The sequence below is a fragment of the Grampus griseus genome (genome assembly GCF_964374135.1).
Source record: "Grampus griseus genome assembly, chromosome: 14".
Taxonomy (NCBI): Eukaryota; Metazoa; Chordata; class Mammalia; order Artiodactyla; family Delphinidae; genus Grampus; species Grampus griseus.
In genome coordinates, this window is record NC_139008.1 from 87,032,023 (window position 1) to 87,050,554 (window position 18,532).

The window sequence follows — 18,532 nt, forward strand, 5'->3', positions numbered from 1 at the left end:
GCAAAGCGCTCAGGCAGGTTCAGCGCCTGTAGGGAATTTCTGTTCTTGTGAACAGGAGACGCCAGCAAGAATGCCCTGGCCTCGGGCGGTGGGCACCCCCAGCCCAGGGCCACCGTGCCCGTCAGGCCTCAGCACCCGCCACCCCTGGCCCAGCAGGCCTTCCCTTTCCTGCGTGCTTCAGAACATCCCGGGCGCCTGACCTCCCGCCGCCAACGTGTCAGGGTAACGGCAGCCGTCAGGCCTTCCCTACTGTGAGCACCACCCACACGGGCCTTTGAGATGACAGCTCTGTTCCCTCCAAGGGGAGCGTCAGGGAGGGGAGTCTCAATTTCTGTCAAGGCTGAAAGGTGTAACACCAAGGAAGCAAACACAATCTCCCCCCCCCGGAGCATCCTGAGAGACGGTTCCGCGCAACCTGGCGTAGATGAGACAGGCCCCCCGCAAAGCGGGGCATCCCGGGGGGGGGAACCTCTGTGTATAATTGGAACGCATTCTGCTTTTCCTTTCTCTCCTTTTCCCATTCTAATTTTTTTTTTTTGCATGTTTCTTTTTGAAAACGGACACAAAGTGTAGCAGCCCGCATGACTGTGGTTGTTCTGGGGGGAGACACTGGAGTACGATGTATTCACACTGCATCTCTGAGCATTGCGCAGTTAGACAAACGTTCCAACTTTTTTTGTAATCGTCAACAGCACAACTATTTTGTATTGTTGTTTGTATCATTTTGTACCAAAAAAAAAAAAAAAAGAAAAAGAAAAAAAGGGAAGAGCGTTGATGTTTTCAACGTGTTTTCTAGCACCAGGCGGTCTCGGCTCCAAACTGAGCGGCAGCTTCGCGGAGGGGCCATGTGTGGGAGCGGGCTCGGGGTCCTGGCATGCTGCTCCAGGGCAGTAAATAAAGTCCCCCTGTTAAGTGGTCGCCTGACCCTGGCTTGTTTTTCTCCGAGTGTCCCATCCGCTCAGGGGCAGCAGATGGACGAACACGGGGGCTGAGGTGTCGAGAGGGGGTTTGAGCACCTGCTGTGTCTCAGGCTCCGCCCTAGGCTCTGAGGGCACAGACAGCAACAGGACCAGGCCCACTCCTCACACCTGTGAGGCCCCGGGGACGCGCACAGATGAAGGCCCACGGGCCGTGTGTCCAAAGGTGCCGACGTCCTTAGAAGGCCTAAACCAAGCTAACACACCGCTCAGCGAGGTGTGCTCCCCCTACCTTGGCGATACACCTTCCTGCCACCATGAGAAGGCTGGGTCAAGTTCAGGGTTCTCCTGCCCCTCGGATTCTCTCAGGGCCCAGCCTCCTCCCCGCCTCCGGGGACTGCAGGCCCACCCCTGACGCCAGCCAGAAACCCACGGGCCAGCGGGTCCATTCCTCAGCAGCTCTGGTCACGTGCTCCAGCCTGCCCTCGACCGCTGGCCACAAAGGTGCACAGGGGAGCCCCCGGGTTCAGTGCCAGACTCGCTGGGGCTCTGCCCACCTCAGGGAAACAGCTCAGAAAGGCTGAGGGGCACCTCGCTCACCCCACTAATAAGTGGCGCAGTCAGACCAGAGCCCCAGGGGCCCACCCTGCAGGCCAGGCTCCCAGCCCCGCCCCCCAGCCCCCACCCACTTCCAGGCCTCTCCTGGGGCTCGAATCTGCAACCAGGACAAGGTACAGTAACAAAAAGTCACTCACACGAGTGAGTTGACAATTACGGGCGTGATCAGCGCTTGCTAATTTTGAGGGTGCCGGCAGCTAATGACATTCACAATTAGGTAACTGCTGTGGGCCTGGGACAGGCAGTCGCTGGGGGGCACAGCTCCTTGTAATCAGACCCCCGGGGCCAGGACCTGGGGGGTTGGGGGGACAGTCTGCTTAAGGTCACCCCCTCCCAGCTCCACAGCAGAGGGCTGTCTAGAACACAGGCTCAGCAGTTGTGGCGCACAGGCTTCAGCAGTTGTGGCTCGCGGGCTCTAGAGCGCAGACTCAGTAGTTGTGGCGCACAGACTTAGTTACTCCGCGGCACGTGGGATCTTCCCGGACCAGGGCTCGAACCCGTGTCCCCTGCGTTGGCAGGCGGATTCTTAACCACTGCGCCACCAGGGAAGCCCTCCCCTGCCTCCTGTTTCTAGAGAAGCTGAAGTCTCCCAGGCCTCCCGGAGTCACAAAGGAGCAGCTCAAGAAGCTAATGATTAGGACTGAGAGTCACAGACTCAGGGGCTGACGCACATTCCTGAGCCATTTTACTGACACTGTAACTGCCACCAGAAGGAAAAGGCTGGCTGCGTGATGACCAGGGTGCAGCCGTGACATAAGCTGCTCCACCTGGAGCAGAACTGAGTCTGTGGCACTCGAGACAACTGAGTCTTGTCTCTCGGTTCCAAGAACTGGCCTCAAGAGAATGGGATTAACATTGTTGCTCACGTTAACCTATATCTTTGTGTAGCTCGTTCTGCCCGTATATGTAGGCAGGCAACTAAAGCTGTCAGCAAAGAGGTGCTGTCGACAGACCCACGTCGACATCCTCCACTCTGAGAATACGGCACCTGTGTCTGCAGGAAGAAGTTACAGAAGCCAGGCCTTCACCCCTAATCCCATAGAAATGGAATGCTCTTCCAAGTGGGGATCTGTAAGCAGCTCTTTGCAAGAGGTCCCCCTGTCTCGTCACTAACCCTAAACCAGCCGCCCCCAGGCTCTCCTCATCTCTGGCGCAAGCACACCTTTCAAATCTTTCGATCACACAATACCTTGCTTAACATGTTGCTTCTCTCCATAGATCAAAGAAGTAGAAATGAAGAATAAGTAACTAACAGACGCCCAGATCTCTTCCCCAGCTTCCCCTGCAGTAATCTCACGAACAAACTGCGTGAACGAGACAGCATCTAAAAAAAGGTCGCAAGGAGCTGACCATCCTGCACACAGTGGGGAATGGCGGCGACCCTGACCCCAGTGTCTCCATGATTAACCGACATTACTGCCTCTTTTTCCTTAAAAAACTTTCACGGCTGAGCAGAATCTTGGGAGTAGGTTTAGGGGGACACTGAGTACGACTTCTCCCCCACGTTGCTGGTTTTCTGATTAAAAGCACCGTTTTCCATTTCTACCAACACCTGCCTCTCCAGCATGGATCTCCAAACAGCGAGCGGCTGGACCTGAGTTCAGTAACGTTTTTACCTAAGGAAAAAAAAAATAAACTTCCACCCTGAGCCCAATTTTAACCGATAATCTCAGGCTGGGCACTGCCTCACAAGAGCCAGGCACACTCTCGGCTCTCCTGGGCACGTCTCCGCGTCCTCTCCCACCTTCTCCCCGCCCCTAAGTGCCCCGAGAAAAGCTCCCCTCCCCCCTCACACACACGTTCCTCCCATCTACTCAGGGACGTGCCCCCAGGACAGCCCAAGGCTGGGCAGGGGAAGCGAGGGAGGGCTCGGTCATCACGACTCTGCCGTGCCAGACGCCCCAACACAGCATCTCACAGCGAGACGCGTGGGACGCGGGGACTCCCACTCCGCAGAGGATGGCGGCGGCCAACTTTGGGGCCAGTTTGACCTTGTTACTGTTTGCCAGGAACGTGCCGGCACCACCATGTTAAGTGAGCCCACTGCTCCCCGAGCCCAAGGGGCACAAGCACGAGCCCCGCACCCACACGCGCAGACCAAAGCCCGCCTCCTGCCCCAGCAGGCCCCTCCCCGAGGGCGGGAGCGCTGCCAGCTCACCGGGCCCTGCCCCCACAGTACCCAGGGCCAGGCCTCTCCTGCACAGCCGCAAAGCACCTCAGACCAAGGCGGGCGGGGCAGTGCAGGAGCACAAGCAGGGTCTCCCCGACCCTCCAAACTGCAACTTTAAGCAGCCTCCTCAGAGAGGGACGGGGCTCGTCCGGTCCCTGGGTGCATGGGTGGGAGCAGAGTAAGTGGTCCAGTCGGCCCCCTTCGGCAGCAGGACTGAGGGTGGGAGGCTCCCAGAGGGGCCCGCCCCGGAACGAGAGGACCTGAAGACCACCCCACGCTCCCCGACACCTGCTGCGCCAGCCAGCAGCCTCCCCCACGGGGGACCTGGGGGCAGTAACCTCGTCCTGACTCGGGCCCTCAGGGGTTGTATCAGATTCGGGGCACTCTGCAGGCTGAGGTCCTCGTGAGCACTGCCTCATCCGGACAGCATTAGGCCTCGGAAAACAAGGACCCTCAAGGTTGACACTGAAAGCACAAGGCCCAGGACACCCGCTGAAGAGCCAAAGGAGTGGGGTGTGGCCAGACTCTGAGCCTGACAGACCACTCTCCGCCCTCCCAGCCCACGTGCCCCATCACATCCCCCAAATGCCCACCAATCCCGCCCCCAACCCAACCCCTACGCTCACGCTCACTCAGACTCAGGTGCGCGCGCGCGCACACACACGCGCACACACACGCACGGCTGTCCTGACTCACTTAGTTGGAGGGTGCTGACCGTGGTGCTGAACTCCAGCCGCCGGGCCCCGCTCCGGTGTGGCCTCAGGACACGCCCACAGGAACTTCTGCCTGTTTAGGAAAAATCACCTGCTTGGAAATTTACCTCAAAGGCAAGAAGGGGGACAGAGAGGGGTGAGGTCTGGCCCCGCTGAGCCCCTGCCACAGCGACATTACTTCTCCAGGCCCTGCCCTGCTGGGCCGGGCAGTGGGAAGGGCGCCCGGGCAGCCGGGGCTCCACGTGAGCAGCAACCCCCCTGCAAAGCCCGGGAGACCCTCGTGGCCCTGAACGCTCAGACTTCTCCGTGGGGCAAGCCCCCCCGACCCGCCCTGCGGTCCTCTCTGTCCTTCCTCCTTGTCTGATTCCTTGAACAACTTCATTATTTACGTTCACGTGTCTTACCCCAAGTTCTTCCTCTGGCCTGTCTATACATCATAACAGGCAGCGACCTCCCTGGATGTCCCCACTGTGTTCCCAGCGTCCAGGGTGGCCTGGCCAGGAGGAGCTCACGTCCCAGCTGTCAAGACACGCTAACCAGGGCTTCCTTGGTGGCGCAGTGGTTGAGAATCCGCCTGCCAGTGCAGGGGACATGGGTTCGAGCCCTGGTCCGGGAAGATTCCACATGTTGCAGAGGAACTAAGCCCGTGAGCCACAACTACTGAGCCTGCGCTCTAGAGCCCGCGAGCCACAACTACTGACGCCTGCACACCTAGAGCCCGCGCTCCGCAACAAGAGGAGCCACCGCGATGAGAGGCCCGCTCGCCACAACTGGGGAGAGCCCACTCACAGCAGCGAAGACCCGACACAGCCAAAAGTAGAATAAATAAATTTATATAAAAAAAAAAGACATGCTAACCAGGCCCCTGGCCTTCCTGGGGCAGCAGCGAGTGTGTAGCCAGAGCCTGCCCTGAGTCCAGCTCCGCTCCTCCTGGAGCTCCTGACCTTGGACAAGTCCCCTAAAGGGCTCCGGGCCAACACCACCTGCCCGGTGGGTGGTTGGGAAGATGAACTGAGATGGGCTGCGGTCCCAGTGCCCAGGAGCACATTGGCGTGGCCCCGGGGTGTGCGGGCACCCAGGGGATCCCCAGTACGTGGCCAGCCCCCAGGGACACGCGCTGTGGTCGGCAAGCCTGCAGTGTGTACACACGGCGGGGGGGGGGGGTTTGTTCACAGAACGCACACCGTCCCCACTCACCACACACCGGGGCAGCCGGTGGGCACTTTGCTCCGGTCCCATTGGCGGAGACCTCTGCCCACTGCTGAACACTGAGGAAAGACTCGGGGTGACTTAGGGAGGGGGGCAAAGAAACTTCCAGAAGCATGCCGGCCCGAGTGGCCAGGCAGAGGGTGGAGGGGGAGAGCACTCTGCACCTGGAGCCAGGAGTGGGTCTGTGCTTGCACCCTGGCCTTTTCCTTCCTTTTAAACTTCTGGAACGGTTGCCATGGAAACTCAGAGGCCGGTGGTCAGGAGTAACTGAGGAGTAGGCAGCAGTCGGGCACCGGTCAGCTGGGCCTGCTGGGAGGGCCAGGTGGGACCAGTCACCCACCTCCCGCCCCAACCCTCCACCACCACCAGAAAGAAAACCTGGGGAACCTCCCTGGCAGTCCAGTGGGTAAGACTTCGCCTTCCAGTGCAGGGGGTGCGGATTCGATCCCTGGTTGTGGAGCTAAGACCCCACAGGCCTCACGGCCAAAAAACCAAAACATAAAACAGAAGCAGTATTGTAACAAATTCAATAAAGACTTTAAAAAAAAACAAAGTCCACATCCAAAAAAACAAAACACCTTAAAAAAAGAAAGAAAGAAAGAAAACCTGGGTTCAGGGCCTCTCTTGGGAAGCTGCAGGATTTCCCTCTGGGCTGGCAGTCAGGGCTACAGATGTGGAGGAATCCGTGCGAGGCTGCTGGACGGGAAGGGCCAGTGACCACGCCTGGAAGAATCTGACGGGCCTTTGCGCCCTCACGGGCACGTGCCCTCTGCGGGACGGCGGGCGCCAACCCCTGCACCCCCACCTCATCCTCCGTTAGCAGGATGGGGTGACCCCGGGCAGCTGGTCAGCTACAAGCGGTGGACAGGGATGGGCCAGGCCACTTCAGGGCCTGAGGACGCTCATCTCTGCGCGTGTCTGCTTTTTGCCTGCTCTGTCAGGCCAGCCTAGGACTCTCCACGGTGGAACCCAGGCGGCCCGTGGGAAGAGCCTTTGTGGGGTCCCGGGGCCTTTCTTTTATATCTTCTGTCTGGCGGTGTGGGTGATGAAATAAAAATTCACATTTTAAGGCAAACGAGAAAAACTCATACTTTTTTTCTCTGCCCTTTGGCCTCCTGCCTCCCCTCCGGGGATACCTGCGCAGAAATAAAGATCAATTTTTCTTCTTCTGGTACCAGCCACGTAATTCCCTAAAAGATAACGTTCCTTTCTTAGTCCCGTAAGGGGGCCTCAATGAGCCACCACTCGTCCTGTACGTGCAGACGTCTTTGGTGGACTTTACGGACAAGGCCACTATATCATTTCCCTTAAAGATAATGACTGGTGCAGAACAGACTAATCAGATGACCTGGGGAGATACGGGGCTGCACCCAATGAAAGTTCTCAGCTTAAATACTCACTCATGACCTTGTTAACGTCACTGCCCATTCTACCCGATTATTGGGTTTTGCGTTACCAAACGTGTGACTGAACCTCTGATAAAATTCATGACTAGGGGACTTGAAACCACTGACCAAATACACAGTTGTATAAGATCAATGATTGTAATAGTGTAGCTCTGGATGTGGGACAAAGCGACAAGAGGGAACGGTTTCCTGGACCACGACAGACTGTGAGACAGGCGGCCAGAGGCTTGGGCTATTGTTAACGGAGCCTGGTCCAGGAACAGCCCATCGAGTGGCCCATCCATGGCATCCTCACCTGACCAGGGAATGAGCATTCCTAGCGCCATGGGACAAATTGGTCATGAAATGCCTCCCAAACCTGGGTAGAAGTTAAGACCGAAAGGGAGGGGATTGTACACAAAGACCGCTGCCCACCACCCAGCTCTACGAGAAACAAGTCAGCCACTGGTGTCGCTGACCTAACAGCACATCCGGAAAGGAACTCAGAGCGGAGATCAAGGCGGAACTGGCCCTCAGGAAGTACTTTCAGGAGAAAATTTTATGAGCCCCGTTTCTCGCCTCTTCCCATACTTAGAAAAGCACTAAAACCATTAGCTAAGAGATCTGTTCCTGGAGAACAGCAGTGACCTTCTACCAAACTGTGCTTGGGTACATGTACACCATCATCAAAATCACATGTACGTGTGCTGACCTCCCCCCTCACCTCTTCTCAACAGTCCTCAGAGCCCCCTGAGAGGCGTCTGTCTCCTGGGTTATAACCCTCAGGCCGGCACCAATAAAAGTGTGCATTTCTTTCTTAGACTGACTACTGATCAGCCTTTTCATCCACACGGAGGCGCGCCCATGCTTTTTAATAACATTTCGGTAGCTTTTCTGGAGCCTTCTGGATGCACGGACTCGTCGCCCACTCCCGCCAGGCCTGGGGGGCCAGGTGCACAGCTGCCCCGCGGGGGCAATCAGCTTAGTAACAGAGCCTCTGGTCCCTAAACCTGGGCGCGCCAGCCAGGTTTTCGCCCCTCCTCCCGGGAGGTGAACTGCGGCGCGAGGCGTCTCACCGCCAAGGACCTGAGAAGCGCGCGCCCCGGCGACCCTCCGCTGGTGCCCCCACCCGCGTGCACCGCAGCCCCGCCGGCTCAAGCGCCCCGCCCCCCCGCCGTGGGTCACGTGCGCCTCCCCCCTCGCTGCCCCGTCCCCACCCGCCCTCCACCCCGTGCGCCCCGCTCCCGCGAGCCGGTGGGCCGTCCTGGTCCCGCGGCCCCACACCGCCACCTGGCGGCCCGGCCTGGGATGCGCGGAAGTGGTCCCCGCGTGGCCCCCAGGACGCACCGGGCTCCGCAGGGCGGTGGCCTCGGGCGAGCCCATTCCCATTCTCCCTCCGGCCTGCTTCCTCGCCCCGCTGGTCCTGGCCTCTGGCACAGACCCGCCGCTGCATTGGGACGGGTCCCGGAGAGCGCCCCGTAGACCCCACGCCGGCTGGTGAATTAGCATCTCTGGTCCCTCTGCCCAGGGGGCTGCAGTTAGGGCTCTTAGGTTAACCCCACTTCAGAGCTGAGGACACTGAGGCCCAGAGGGTGAAATGCTGTCTGCATCCAGAGGCGGGGGTGTGAGCCCCGACTCCGCGCTGGGGGGTCAGGGGGCCCTGGGCCGGCCCTGCCAGGAACACAGCAAGTGCGGACGCTGTGGGGCAAGGCCTGGAGACCCCACCCCTTCTTCTGGTGCCCAAATGAGAAGCCTCAGTCCGAGGATGTCACCACCCCCTCAACCTACTTCTCCGCATGTCTCCCTTCTTCCAGAAATCCCTGACATGCCCTCACCCTGAGTTTGCAGAGGCCCCCTCCCAGGGGACGGCCCCTCCCCTCCGCTCTGGTGTGGGTCCTTGGCCCAGCCAGGCTTGGGGGCTACACCAGGCTTCCTCGCTGAGTCTGCCCTAGGAGGGGAGGAGAGGGGAGGGACCGTGAGGGTGGGAGTACTCGGACAGGTTCTTTCCAGGGTGCAGTCTGCAATGTTGGGGGGTCTTCGGTCCTTCCTCAAACTCCTGGGAGCCAGTTCTCAGGGCTGGGCTGGATGTGCAGGCCTGGTTGAATTGACAAGTGAAATTCTTGTCACCACCCTGCCCCAACACGTCCAAAAAAGGCTCAGTGTTGGCCTTCAGGCACGGCTGGATCCAAGTGCTCCAAGGACACCACTCTCGTGTTCTGTACTGGCCTCACTTCGAGCCAAGCTCTCGAGAAGCAGCAGTCTAGGTGGCCCTAGGCAGAAAAGCTGACCTCCTACCAGCCCCTTTCTGTGGAGTGCCTGCATCCCTCCCCTCCCCTCCCGCGCCCAGTCCCCCCACTCCTTGCCCCCTCTCTCTTCCTTAGCACGCCCCACCCTGCCGCCACTGCTGCAGCAGCCACCGCCGCCCATCCCCCAGGAGTATAATATGCTCCAGCATCTCCCGTCTGATCCCCATGCGTCCCCATGCCCATCCCCGCTCCCCACTCGCTCCCCACTCAGCACAATCCCAACTGCAGGCCCCCCGGCTTCCTTGGGCAGCTGCTCACCCCTCTTTGGCACCCCTTGTCCCCAGCCTGATGATTAACCTTGTCCTGGCCCCGAACCCTTCACGTGGCACCCCAAGGACTCTGCAGCCAAACTTCGCCACACACCCCCTGCCCTGGACGACACTTGCAGACGCTGTGGGAACTGTGGGTCCCCCACCCCTCATCTGTCCAGCGCCAGGACGTGTCCGCCTCCCTCCCAGCCACTGCCACCTACACCTTCCTCCTGGCCACATCCCATCCAAGCCAGTGCCCCCCTAGAAACACAGCTTCATTTTTTTATCCACATTCCCTTATTTCTGCGCCTTTACCGAGATACTGCGGATGCACGGTAAACTGCCCGTATTTCCAGCGTGCCATCTGAAATGTTCCAACGCTTGCACGCACCACCACAATCAAGGTGGCAAACATCCCAGGACCCCAAAGATTCCTCGCACCCTTTGCAGGACTCCCCCCACCCCCCAGGCCACCCCAACGCTCCACATAAAGGAAACCCCACGGGGCCCTCTGGCCAGGCTGCGTTCCCTCATCATCACCCCCGTCACCCCAAGACTCACTGTGGCACCGAGCGGCCCCTCCCTGTAGGAACAGGCCAACATATCCCTTCACCTGGAGAGGGACAGTTAGGGTTCCTCCAGTTTTTAGCCATTTGAGATGAAGCCGCTAGGAAAACTCGTGTACAATCTTTGCACAGACGGCTCTTCCATTCCTCTCGGGTGAGAGCCCAGGAGTGCGTCGGCAGGGTGTGGGAGTGGACGTGGTCATAACACACATCTCACTTCTGAAGAAACTGCCAGGGCCGTGCACCCTGCAGCCGCGCAGCTCCCGGGCCCTCATCCTCCCGGCACTTGGCACGGCCGGTCTTTTCCCGACGGTGTGCTGCTAGCATCTCACTGTGCTGCTGATTTCCAAACAAGCACACAAAGTGTGCTTGCCTTTCTCCCCAGCTGCACCAGCAGGAGAAGCCCTGTCCCCCCAACACACACACACACCCCCCCCTGCCCAGGCCGCGGCCTCCGCTGCGCCCTGCCACCCGGTGGGCTCCTGGCCACCTCTTCCAGCCCAAGGCCAACCCCCTCTGCGACGGCGCCCGGCCCTCTCGCAGGCACTTGCTGAACAAATACATTTCAGAAAAGCAATGGATCTGTGCAGGCCTGTTCCCCTCAGAAACAGAGTCTGGCAGTTAGGACTTAAAGCCTGATACAACCGCCTCAAGAGGCAGCTAAATTTGTAAGGAGGAACGTGACTTGTTTCCCTTGCGAGTCTCCGAAGGAAACAGGACACGTCCCCTTGGGCTGGTCCTTCCCGGGCCAGGTGACCCAGGTGAGGCCAGAACGATCTGGAGGACAGAGAGGCTGCCAGCCTGTCGCTGTGGAAGGGGAGCTCGGAAAGGCTGCTTATGGCCTGGGGCTAAGAGCATACCTCCACCGTGAGAGCATGCACTGGTTGAGCACTTGCTGTATGCAAGGCATGAAGGCTACGCAGGACTCAAAGGGGTCCCCAGGGCTGCTCAGATTGACAGAACATGAGACCAGAGCAGCTGCCTTGTGGCCTCAGATACTGGGACGGGCAAGGCTGAGGGACACTGGGTGGACTGTTGTTTCTTTTAGATGAAGTTTTTTTGTTGTTTAATTTTTTTTTAATGCTTTATTTGTTCAGCTGTAATAAGTCATTTTAAGACCTCTGTGTTCTCAGATATGTTTTCTTTCTTTCCCTTTCTTCTCTCTCTCTCTCTCTCTCTCTTTAGGCTACATTGGGTCTTCGTTGCTGCGCACAGGCTCCCTCTAGTAGTGGTGAGCGGGGGCTACTCTTCATTGTGCTGCGCGGGCTTCTCATTGCGGTGGCTTCTTTTGTTGCAGAGCATGGGCTCTAGGTGCACGGGCTTTGGTAGTTGTGGCACGCAGGCTCAGTAGTTGTGGCTCGTGGGCTCCAGAGCGCAGGCTCAGCAGTTGTGGCTCACGGGCTTAGTTGCTCCGCGGCATGTGGGATCTTCCCGGACCAGGGCTCGAACCCGCGTCCCCTGCACTGGCAGGTGGATTCTTAACCACTGCGCCACCAGGAAAGTCCTCTTTTCGATAAAAGTTTACACTTGGAGACCACAGTTGTGACAGAAGGGAAAACAAGTGAACTGTGGATAATCACAAGATTTGCCTTGATAACAGCATTCCCAGAAGATCACAAGCTGTCTCCTACTTAGCACACCTATCCCGAGACACTCGCGTGCCTTCCCGCGTGGCACCACGTCACCGGCCCAGGTGGAGCCGAGGCCCCACCCAGGGGGTCCGACGCTCAGCTCTGGAGTCTTTCCCCCACGCTCTCCTGAGGTACACTTCACACACGCTAAAACACACAGATCTTAACCTGTCAGCCTAACCTTTCACACGTGTTCACACCCACGTAACCACTGCCCAGATCCCGACGGCACTTCCATCAGCCCAGAGGGCCCGGGGCCCCTCCAGCCTGGGGAACGCGCTCGGACGCCTGTCACAGCTGGGAGTTCTGCCCGTTCTCGAGCTACAGGCGAACGAACAGGGTCGGGTGAGCGGGGGCTTCCGCGGCGGGCTTCTCCCAGCGTAATTCTCAGGAAACTCGTGGGTACGTTACTGACAGCATCATCAGCGCGTTCCGCTTACTCCCGGGGAGTATCTCACTGAATAAATACCCTCTGGTCTGCCCGCACTCACCTTCCGATGGACACGCGGGCCGTCCCCATTTTACCCCGTCAACGAGCAGAGCCTCAGTGAGCATCCTCGCAAGGTGTCTCCGGAGGACAAGGCACCCACTTCCCCGAGTAGACGCAGAGGGGCGCGACTGCGGGGTCACGCATGTTTACGTTACCAGGCGTGACACGGTTTCCCGAGTGGCTCCGCCACGTTACACACTGACAGCCTGTGTGAAGCTCCACCCCCACACAACACCGTCAACCTTTATCATCTGAGCCAACGTGGGCGAGTGGTGGAATCTCACCGTGGTTTTGTGTTTCTCCGATGACCCGTAACGACGAGCACCTTTTCATTTGCCTGTTGGCTCACGGGCAGCCCTTCCATGAAGTACCTGTTCAAGGGTCTCGCACGTTCTTTACCAAGTTGTCTTCTGACTGCTGAGCTGTGGAATTCTTTGTATATTCTGGACACGGGTCCTTTGCCGGGCGTACACTTCGCAAGTATTTTCTGGAAGTCTCTGGCTTGCCCTCTCACTGTCACAAGAGCATCTTTCGATGAGAGAAAGTTTGTAACTTTAAAGTCCAATTTTCCAATGTTTTCTCTGTGGTTTGTGCCTTCTATGCCCTTAGAAATCCCTGCCCGCTCCCACGTCATGACGATCTCCGACGTTTTCCCCCAGAAGCTTTGCAGTTTTAGCCCCCGTTTCCAGGCCTGTGATCCATCTCGAAGTGATACCTGTGGTGTGCGGGCTCACGTTCCCCCCACCCACCCACAGGGCATCCGGTCGCACCAGCGAAAACCTAGTGACCGTAACGTATGGATCCCTTTCTGGACTCTCTGTTTTGTTCGTGGATCCTGTCTGTCTTTACGCCAATACCACGCTGTCCCAATTACTGCAGCTCTACAGGAAGTCATGAACTCTAGGGGTGGAAATACTTCAATTTTGTTCTAGATTGTCTTGGCTATTCTAAGTCCTCTGCAGATTCATGTAAGTTTCTAGAATCAGATTGTCAGTTTCTATGAAAATTGCTGGGATTCTAACCGGGACAGCATTGAATCAGTTGGGAGAGAACCGCTATCTTCACAATACTGGGTCCCCTCCGGGGGTACAGCGAAGTTTCTCCCTTTAGGTCTCCTTTCGTCTAATTTCAGTGTAATGATCTTAGACATCTTTAACTGTATGTATTCCCACGTATCCCAATGTTCCCGGTGGTGGTGTTAATGCTACTTTTCTAGCTTTTTGCTGCTGGCTAAGGGATTACGGTTGATTCTGGATCCTGACCTTGCACCCCGAAATCTTACAAAACGCACAAGCACCGGAACCGTTTCAGCGCCGTGCGCATGGATTCTTTTGGGATTTCTGTGCACTCGACTGCGCTGCCTCAGGGTCCAGCCCTCACCTTCAGTCCTCATTTCTCTCTCTCGCCTTTCTGCCCGCCTGGGACTGCAGTTCCCTGGGGAATGGACGTGGTGAAAGCAGACGTCCTTGTCATGGCCCTGGCCCATCCCCACAGCACTCTACCCCAAGCCCACAGAGGTACGCGAATCGGACTTCGGACAACTGGTAAGGTGTTGTGCTGAAACAACAGCACCCGGCGCCCACAGGAGGGAGAAATAACGGATAAAGGCGCCTCGAGGCTGCTGGCCACGCTTCTGCCAGGGATCATCCCCGGCGAGCGTCAGTCTGCCTCGGCGAGGCCCCTGGCAGAACGACTGGGCCCAGGAGGACGTGCAGAGAAGCCGGAACTAAAGCTATTGCACCTGCAGAAACCCAAGCGCTGCTGCCCTTTACTGACTGACCTAGTTTATTTCAGGCCAAGAACTTAGTGAAAACAAAGTATTAGTCGTGACAGAAAGTCCAAGCATGACCTAATTAATCAACCGCCTTGGGCGTTTTCATGCAGGTGGAAGACTGGAAGTCGTGCCCCTGGTACTCCCTGCTCAGGCTCTGAAAATTCAGATTTAGTTTCTTTCATCATCCAAAATCACAGGCTAAGTTACAGGTTGAACTGCAATCCCCCCCCTCCCTTAAAAAAAAAAAAAAAAAAAAGCTTATGCCGGGGTTGTGTGGCGGTCCTAACACTCCAGGACCTCAGAACATGACCTTATTTGGACACAGGGTCTTCACAGAGGTCATCAAGTTCAAATGAGGTCACTAGGATGGGCCCTCATCCCAACGACTGGTATCCTGTGAAAAGGAGAAACTCAGACACAAAGACAGATGCACACACGGCGAAAACACCACGGAAAGGTGAAGGGGCGACGCTTCTACGCCCCAAGGAACATCCAAGATGCCCGCGACCACCAGAAGCCGGGGGACCAGGGCACGTCCTCCACCACCGCACTCAGAACCAACACGGCCCACACACCTGGGTCTCGACTTCAGCCTCCAGAACGGAGACGACCAAAACCTGTGGTCTCAGCTACCGGTCCATGGTGCTCCGTCACAGCAGCCCCAGGCAACTGACGCAACAGGTACCAGAATGAGACTGTACCTCGTAAGTAAGCCCACGGATCATGGGAGATCCAGCAAATCGTCAAAATTAACGTGAAAGCCAGATTCCGAAAACCATCACGCCAGGAACAGGGTCTGTGGCTCGAGAGGCCGAGCGCTGGTGGGGACTTAGGCGGCTAAGCCTCTGAAAGGGGGGCCCCTCGGGAGCTATGGTTCATCGAGGCCAACCTGTCATGCTCACCGCCAGACGGGGCGGGGCCTCCAGAGACCCCGCCCTCCCCAGCCAGGGGGTGGGTCCACATCAGGGCTGGGGCTGCCCCCCCCACCCCGGATCTCCCCCACCCCTCGCCTTACCTTCCCTCTCCCAGGGGTGCCCCTGTGCCTCTGCACGGACGGGAGCCCGGCGTCCACGCTGCGCAAGTCCATCTGTGTCCGACGTGGGGAGCCCCAGGCTGAGGGCAAGGCCTGAGCTCGGCTTCCGGGCCCTCGGACGTGACCCACCGGGTCCTACTCTGGAGCACGCAGGTCCTGTCCTTGGAAGTGAGGCTATTTCTACCAGATTCGCTGGGTTTTAGACACTGATTCTAACAAGTAGCTCATAAATACACACCTCAGCGGAACCAGAGCTGAATCTCTGGCAGCAGAATCTACAACTGGAAAACTGGGAAAAATAGGCAAAACAAATACAGATAAATTTGTTTTTAATAAAGGAGTTAATTTTCTTTCAATCCTATATAAAACAATAGCAATTAAAAACTTCATTTCTGAAAGTAAAATATTTACATATGAACAAGTAACTGTGCAAAATTTACATGAAAAAATGGAAAGACAGGGATTTCCTAAAAGACAAAATAAAAGGTGTAACAGTTTTCAGGCGTTGGTAAAAAATACTGATCAGCATTCAGTTCACACGCGCGAATGAAGTCTAACGTGAGAATTCACACGAGAAAGCCCAAGTATTTACAGTCATAAAGTACTGTCGGTAGACAACTGAGTACAATAACCTCTGAACGTATAAAGAACCAAGTAGTATATTTGTAATAAAAAAATAGGTACAAAGAAGGGGCTTTTGCTCTGGACGTCTGTAAAGCGAGTCCACAGCTTGCATACAGCCTCTTAGCAAAATAATTATAGCTACATAGCCGTCCTCACGTTGTGTGCCAAAGGTTATGTACAATTACTGACAAAATACACCAACCAGTTTTCAACACTTGATTCACACTGAGAAACAGTCTTCTGATGATTCTTCTCAACTCTGGTTTTATTTCGTCTAAGTTTTTTCACTTTTAGCTAAAAAACAGTGCAAGTAAAATAGATTTATGCTGAAAAGGTTTTCATTTCTTTTAACTTTACAGCTTTACAAACGATAGCAAATAAAATGCATTTGTACAGATGCTGACCCCACACATTCAGAAGGAGCCGCGTCGCCGGGCCCCACGAAGCAGAAAGGGAGGAGCCCCAGGCGCAGGCGGGCAGTGAGCTGCCTGCTCCCTGAGGGTCCTGAATGGAGGGCTGGGGACGGGAGGGAGATAAATAGTCTAAAAAAATCAGTTTGCTTTGCCAACTGACTAATACAAAAATAAAATAAATGAAATGAGGTCATCGGCTGTAGACACACACCTCCGCAGTAAGTTGGGTTGAACTAAACCAAATGCACAAACGATGTAGAAACCGCTATGAGGTGACAGAGGGCAGCTACTTATTTGCTAAACGATTCCATCAGTTTTTATATATGGCTTGTTTGGCAAGAAGGCCACTCGATCAAAGATGAGTTAAGATTTAATTGTCCTTTAAGAGTACCCGTGGGCCTCTTGTTCTCTGTTACAGAAACGTGTTTTCCTTCATACTGAAGAGTTGACTTAGAAACAGGAATATAAAACTGTTCCATTGTAAAGAGGTGGCTGCTTTTAAACAATATCCCATTTGCTTGTTACAAAAAGGCGTCATCTGCAAATATAGAAAAAGCCCCAGGCGTCGCCGGCTAAGAGGCCGCGTCCGTGCTACTTAAGGAATGCTTTGTAGAGCAACAGTGAATGGCTTGTCTCACGTTCATTTTCTAAACAAAATATGAGGTCCCTGAGGTTGACCCGCGTGATCCTTTGTCGCGTGAACTGTCTGGGGGTTCCGACGCCGGAACTGCCTGGGACCGCTGAGCCTGGGCCCGAGCCCTGGTGACGAGAAAGGAGAAGACAGCCGAGTTAGTGGTGCGCAGAGGTGGGCAGGGCCCTCGGCGCTGGAAGGAAGGGGCAGGGCCAGGTGCCGCCCCAGGACCAACTCACGTTTCCCTACAGGTGTCCCAAGAAACCCTGGCTCTGGAGGAAGCCAGGCCTACTGCTGGAGCTGAAGTGCTTTACGAGTCCCTAACGGGGAGGGGTGAGAGCAGGGGGCACGCCGACCCTCCAGGATTGGTGCTCTCAGGCACGCGCTCGAGAACACTAACCCCGAGATTCCCCCCAGAGCTCAGACTCTGGCCCCTGGGGCACGAGGAAGGAAAAGGTGGCGGCTCCTGCCCCAAGGGGACGGCAGAACAGCTCCAGGGCTTGTGGCTGGCGTCCCCGACCTCCAGGCGTCCAGGGACTCAGGTGTGCTGATGCTGTGCCCGCGGCGGCCGTGACATCCCCGCTTCGCCGGCAAAGGCACACTTCCCAAGGCCGCAAGGTCTAGACTCCTGGGCTGGGCGGGCTGGCGGTGGTCGGCTGGCTGCGCCGAGGGCTCCACAGTCACCACGTCGTCCATGGCCTGGAGGGGGCTCCCTGCTTCCCCGGGCTGACAGCGGCGGTTCGGCCGGCCTGTACCGCTCGGCGCCCAGCCTGGTCGGCCCGCGGGGGATCCGGGCGACGGCTGGGGCTCTGATGCCTGCCCGCTTGGCACAGGCGGGTTTCCGGGCGCTCTCCTGCCGCGTCGCCGCCCCTCAGCAGCAGCGTCCCGTGGTTTCAGCATGTCACCACCTCCAACCGACACTCGCAGGCATGAACCACGCAACTCCCAATCGGACAGTCCTCGGTTTTCCACTCGGAATGAACACTGAGTGTCTGTATTCTGATGGTTAAAGTCGCTCTTGTATATTTGAAGCGCAAACCTTACAGTGGTATTTTTACAGCGTTCTCTCGAAGTTTAAGGTGGGAGCGATGAGCCCTAGGATGCTGGAGGAAGCGGCAGCACAGCAAGCAGTCAGCAGGTGGCAGGTGAGGCTGGTCCCTCCTGGGCACTCAGGGCAGCTCAGGGCACGCACGCCCTTCTTCCACCTTCCACCGTTAACCGCGTGTTCTTTATGCCCCCTTCAGACACCCCTAAACCACCGGGGTCCCTCCTCCAGGCCGGTCCTCTAGTGACACTTTTCCGTGTTTGAACAACTATTTAGGTTTTCCTGGCAGTTTCCCCTGAGTCTCCATAACGGCCCTAAAGGAGCATTTTGTGAACAAGACAAACCGCCCCTGAAAAGGGGGTGATGAAAGCACACAGTTTAGAGGAGCCAGGAGGAAAACGGGGTTCCGTCTCCGCGGCCGGAGAGCTGGCCTGCGCCGGGGGCCCTGTGGGTGTGAAGCCTCTGCACCGCGGGGGAGCCTGCAGGCCAAGCCGAGGCCAGCGCCTGGCCAGACGGCTGGGGCGGGGCCGGCGGGCCGTCAGGCGGGTGGGAGCTCCTCCCCGCCCGGGACAGACAGGGCGGCGCCAGACCTTGGGGCTCGTGGAGAGCGAAGCGCTCCCTCAACCACGGGCCAGGTGTCTTCTGTGACACTCGCTACAACTCTGGGCCACGTGTGATGTTCTTACTTTCAAAACAGTTCAACGGCCAAACCCAGCTGGGACAGGGGTGAGGGCTCCCTTCAGGCACAGCATTTAA

The 18,532-nt window shown here is 57.1% G+C and overlaps 1 protein-coding gene across 1 annotated transcript in view; it reads right to left on the reverse strand.

Annotated features, from left to right (window-relative positions):
- Positions 1 to 15,381: 15,381 nt before the first annotated feature.
- The window catches only part of TAF4 (TATA-box binding protein associated factor 4), a gene marked incomplete at its 5' end in the record, with an annotated part of 71,674 nt that continues 68,523 nt past the window's right edge, over positions 15,382 to 18,532 (reverse strand). The window contains one exon of the mRNA XM_082671584.1: positions 15,382 to 16,859. Coding sequence (XP_082527710.1) covers positions 16,692 to 16,859 — 168 coding nt within the window. The 3' untranslated portion in view covers positions 15,382 to 16,691. The remainder of the gene's footprint in view (positions 16,860 to 18,532) is intronic.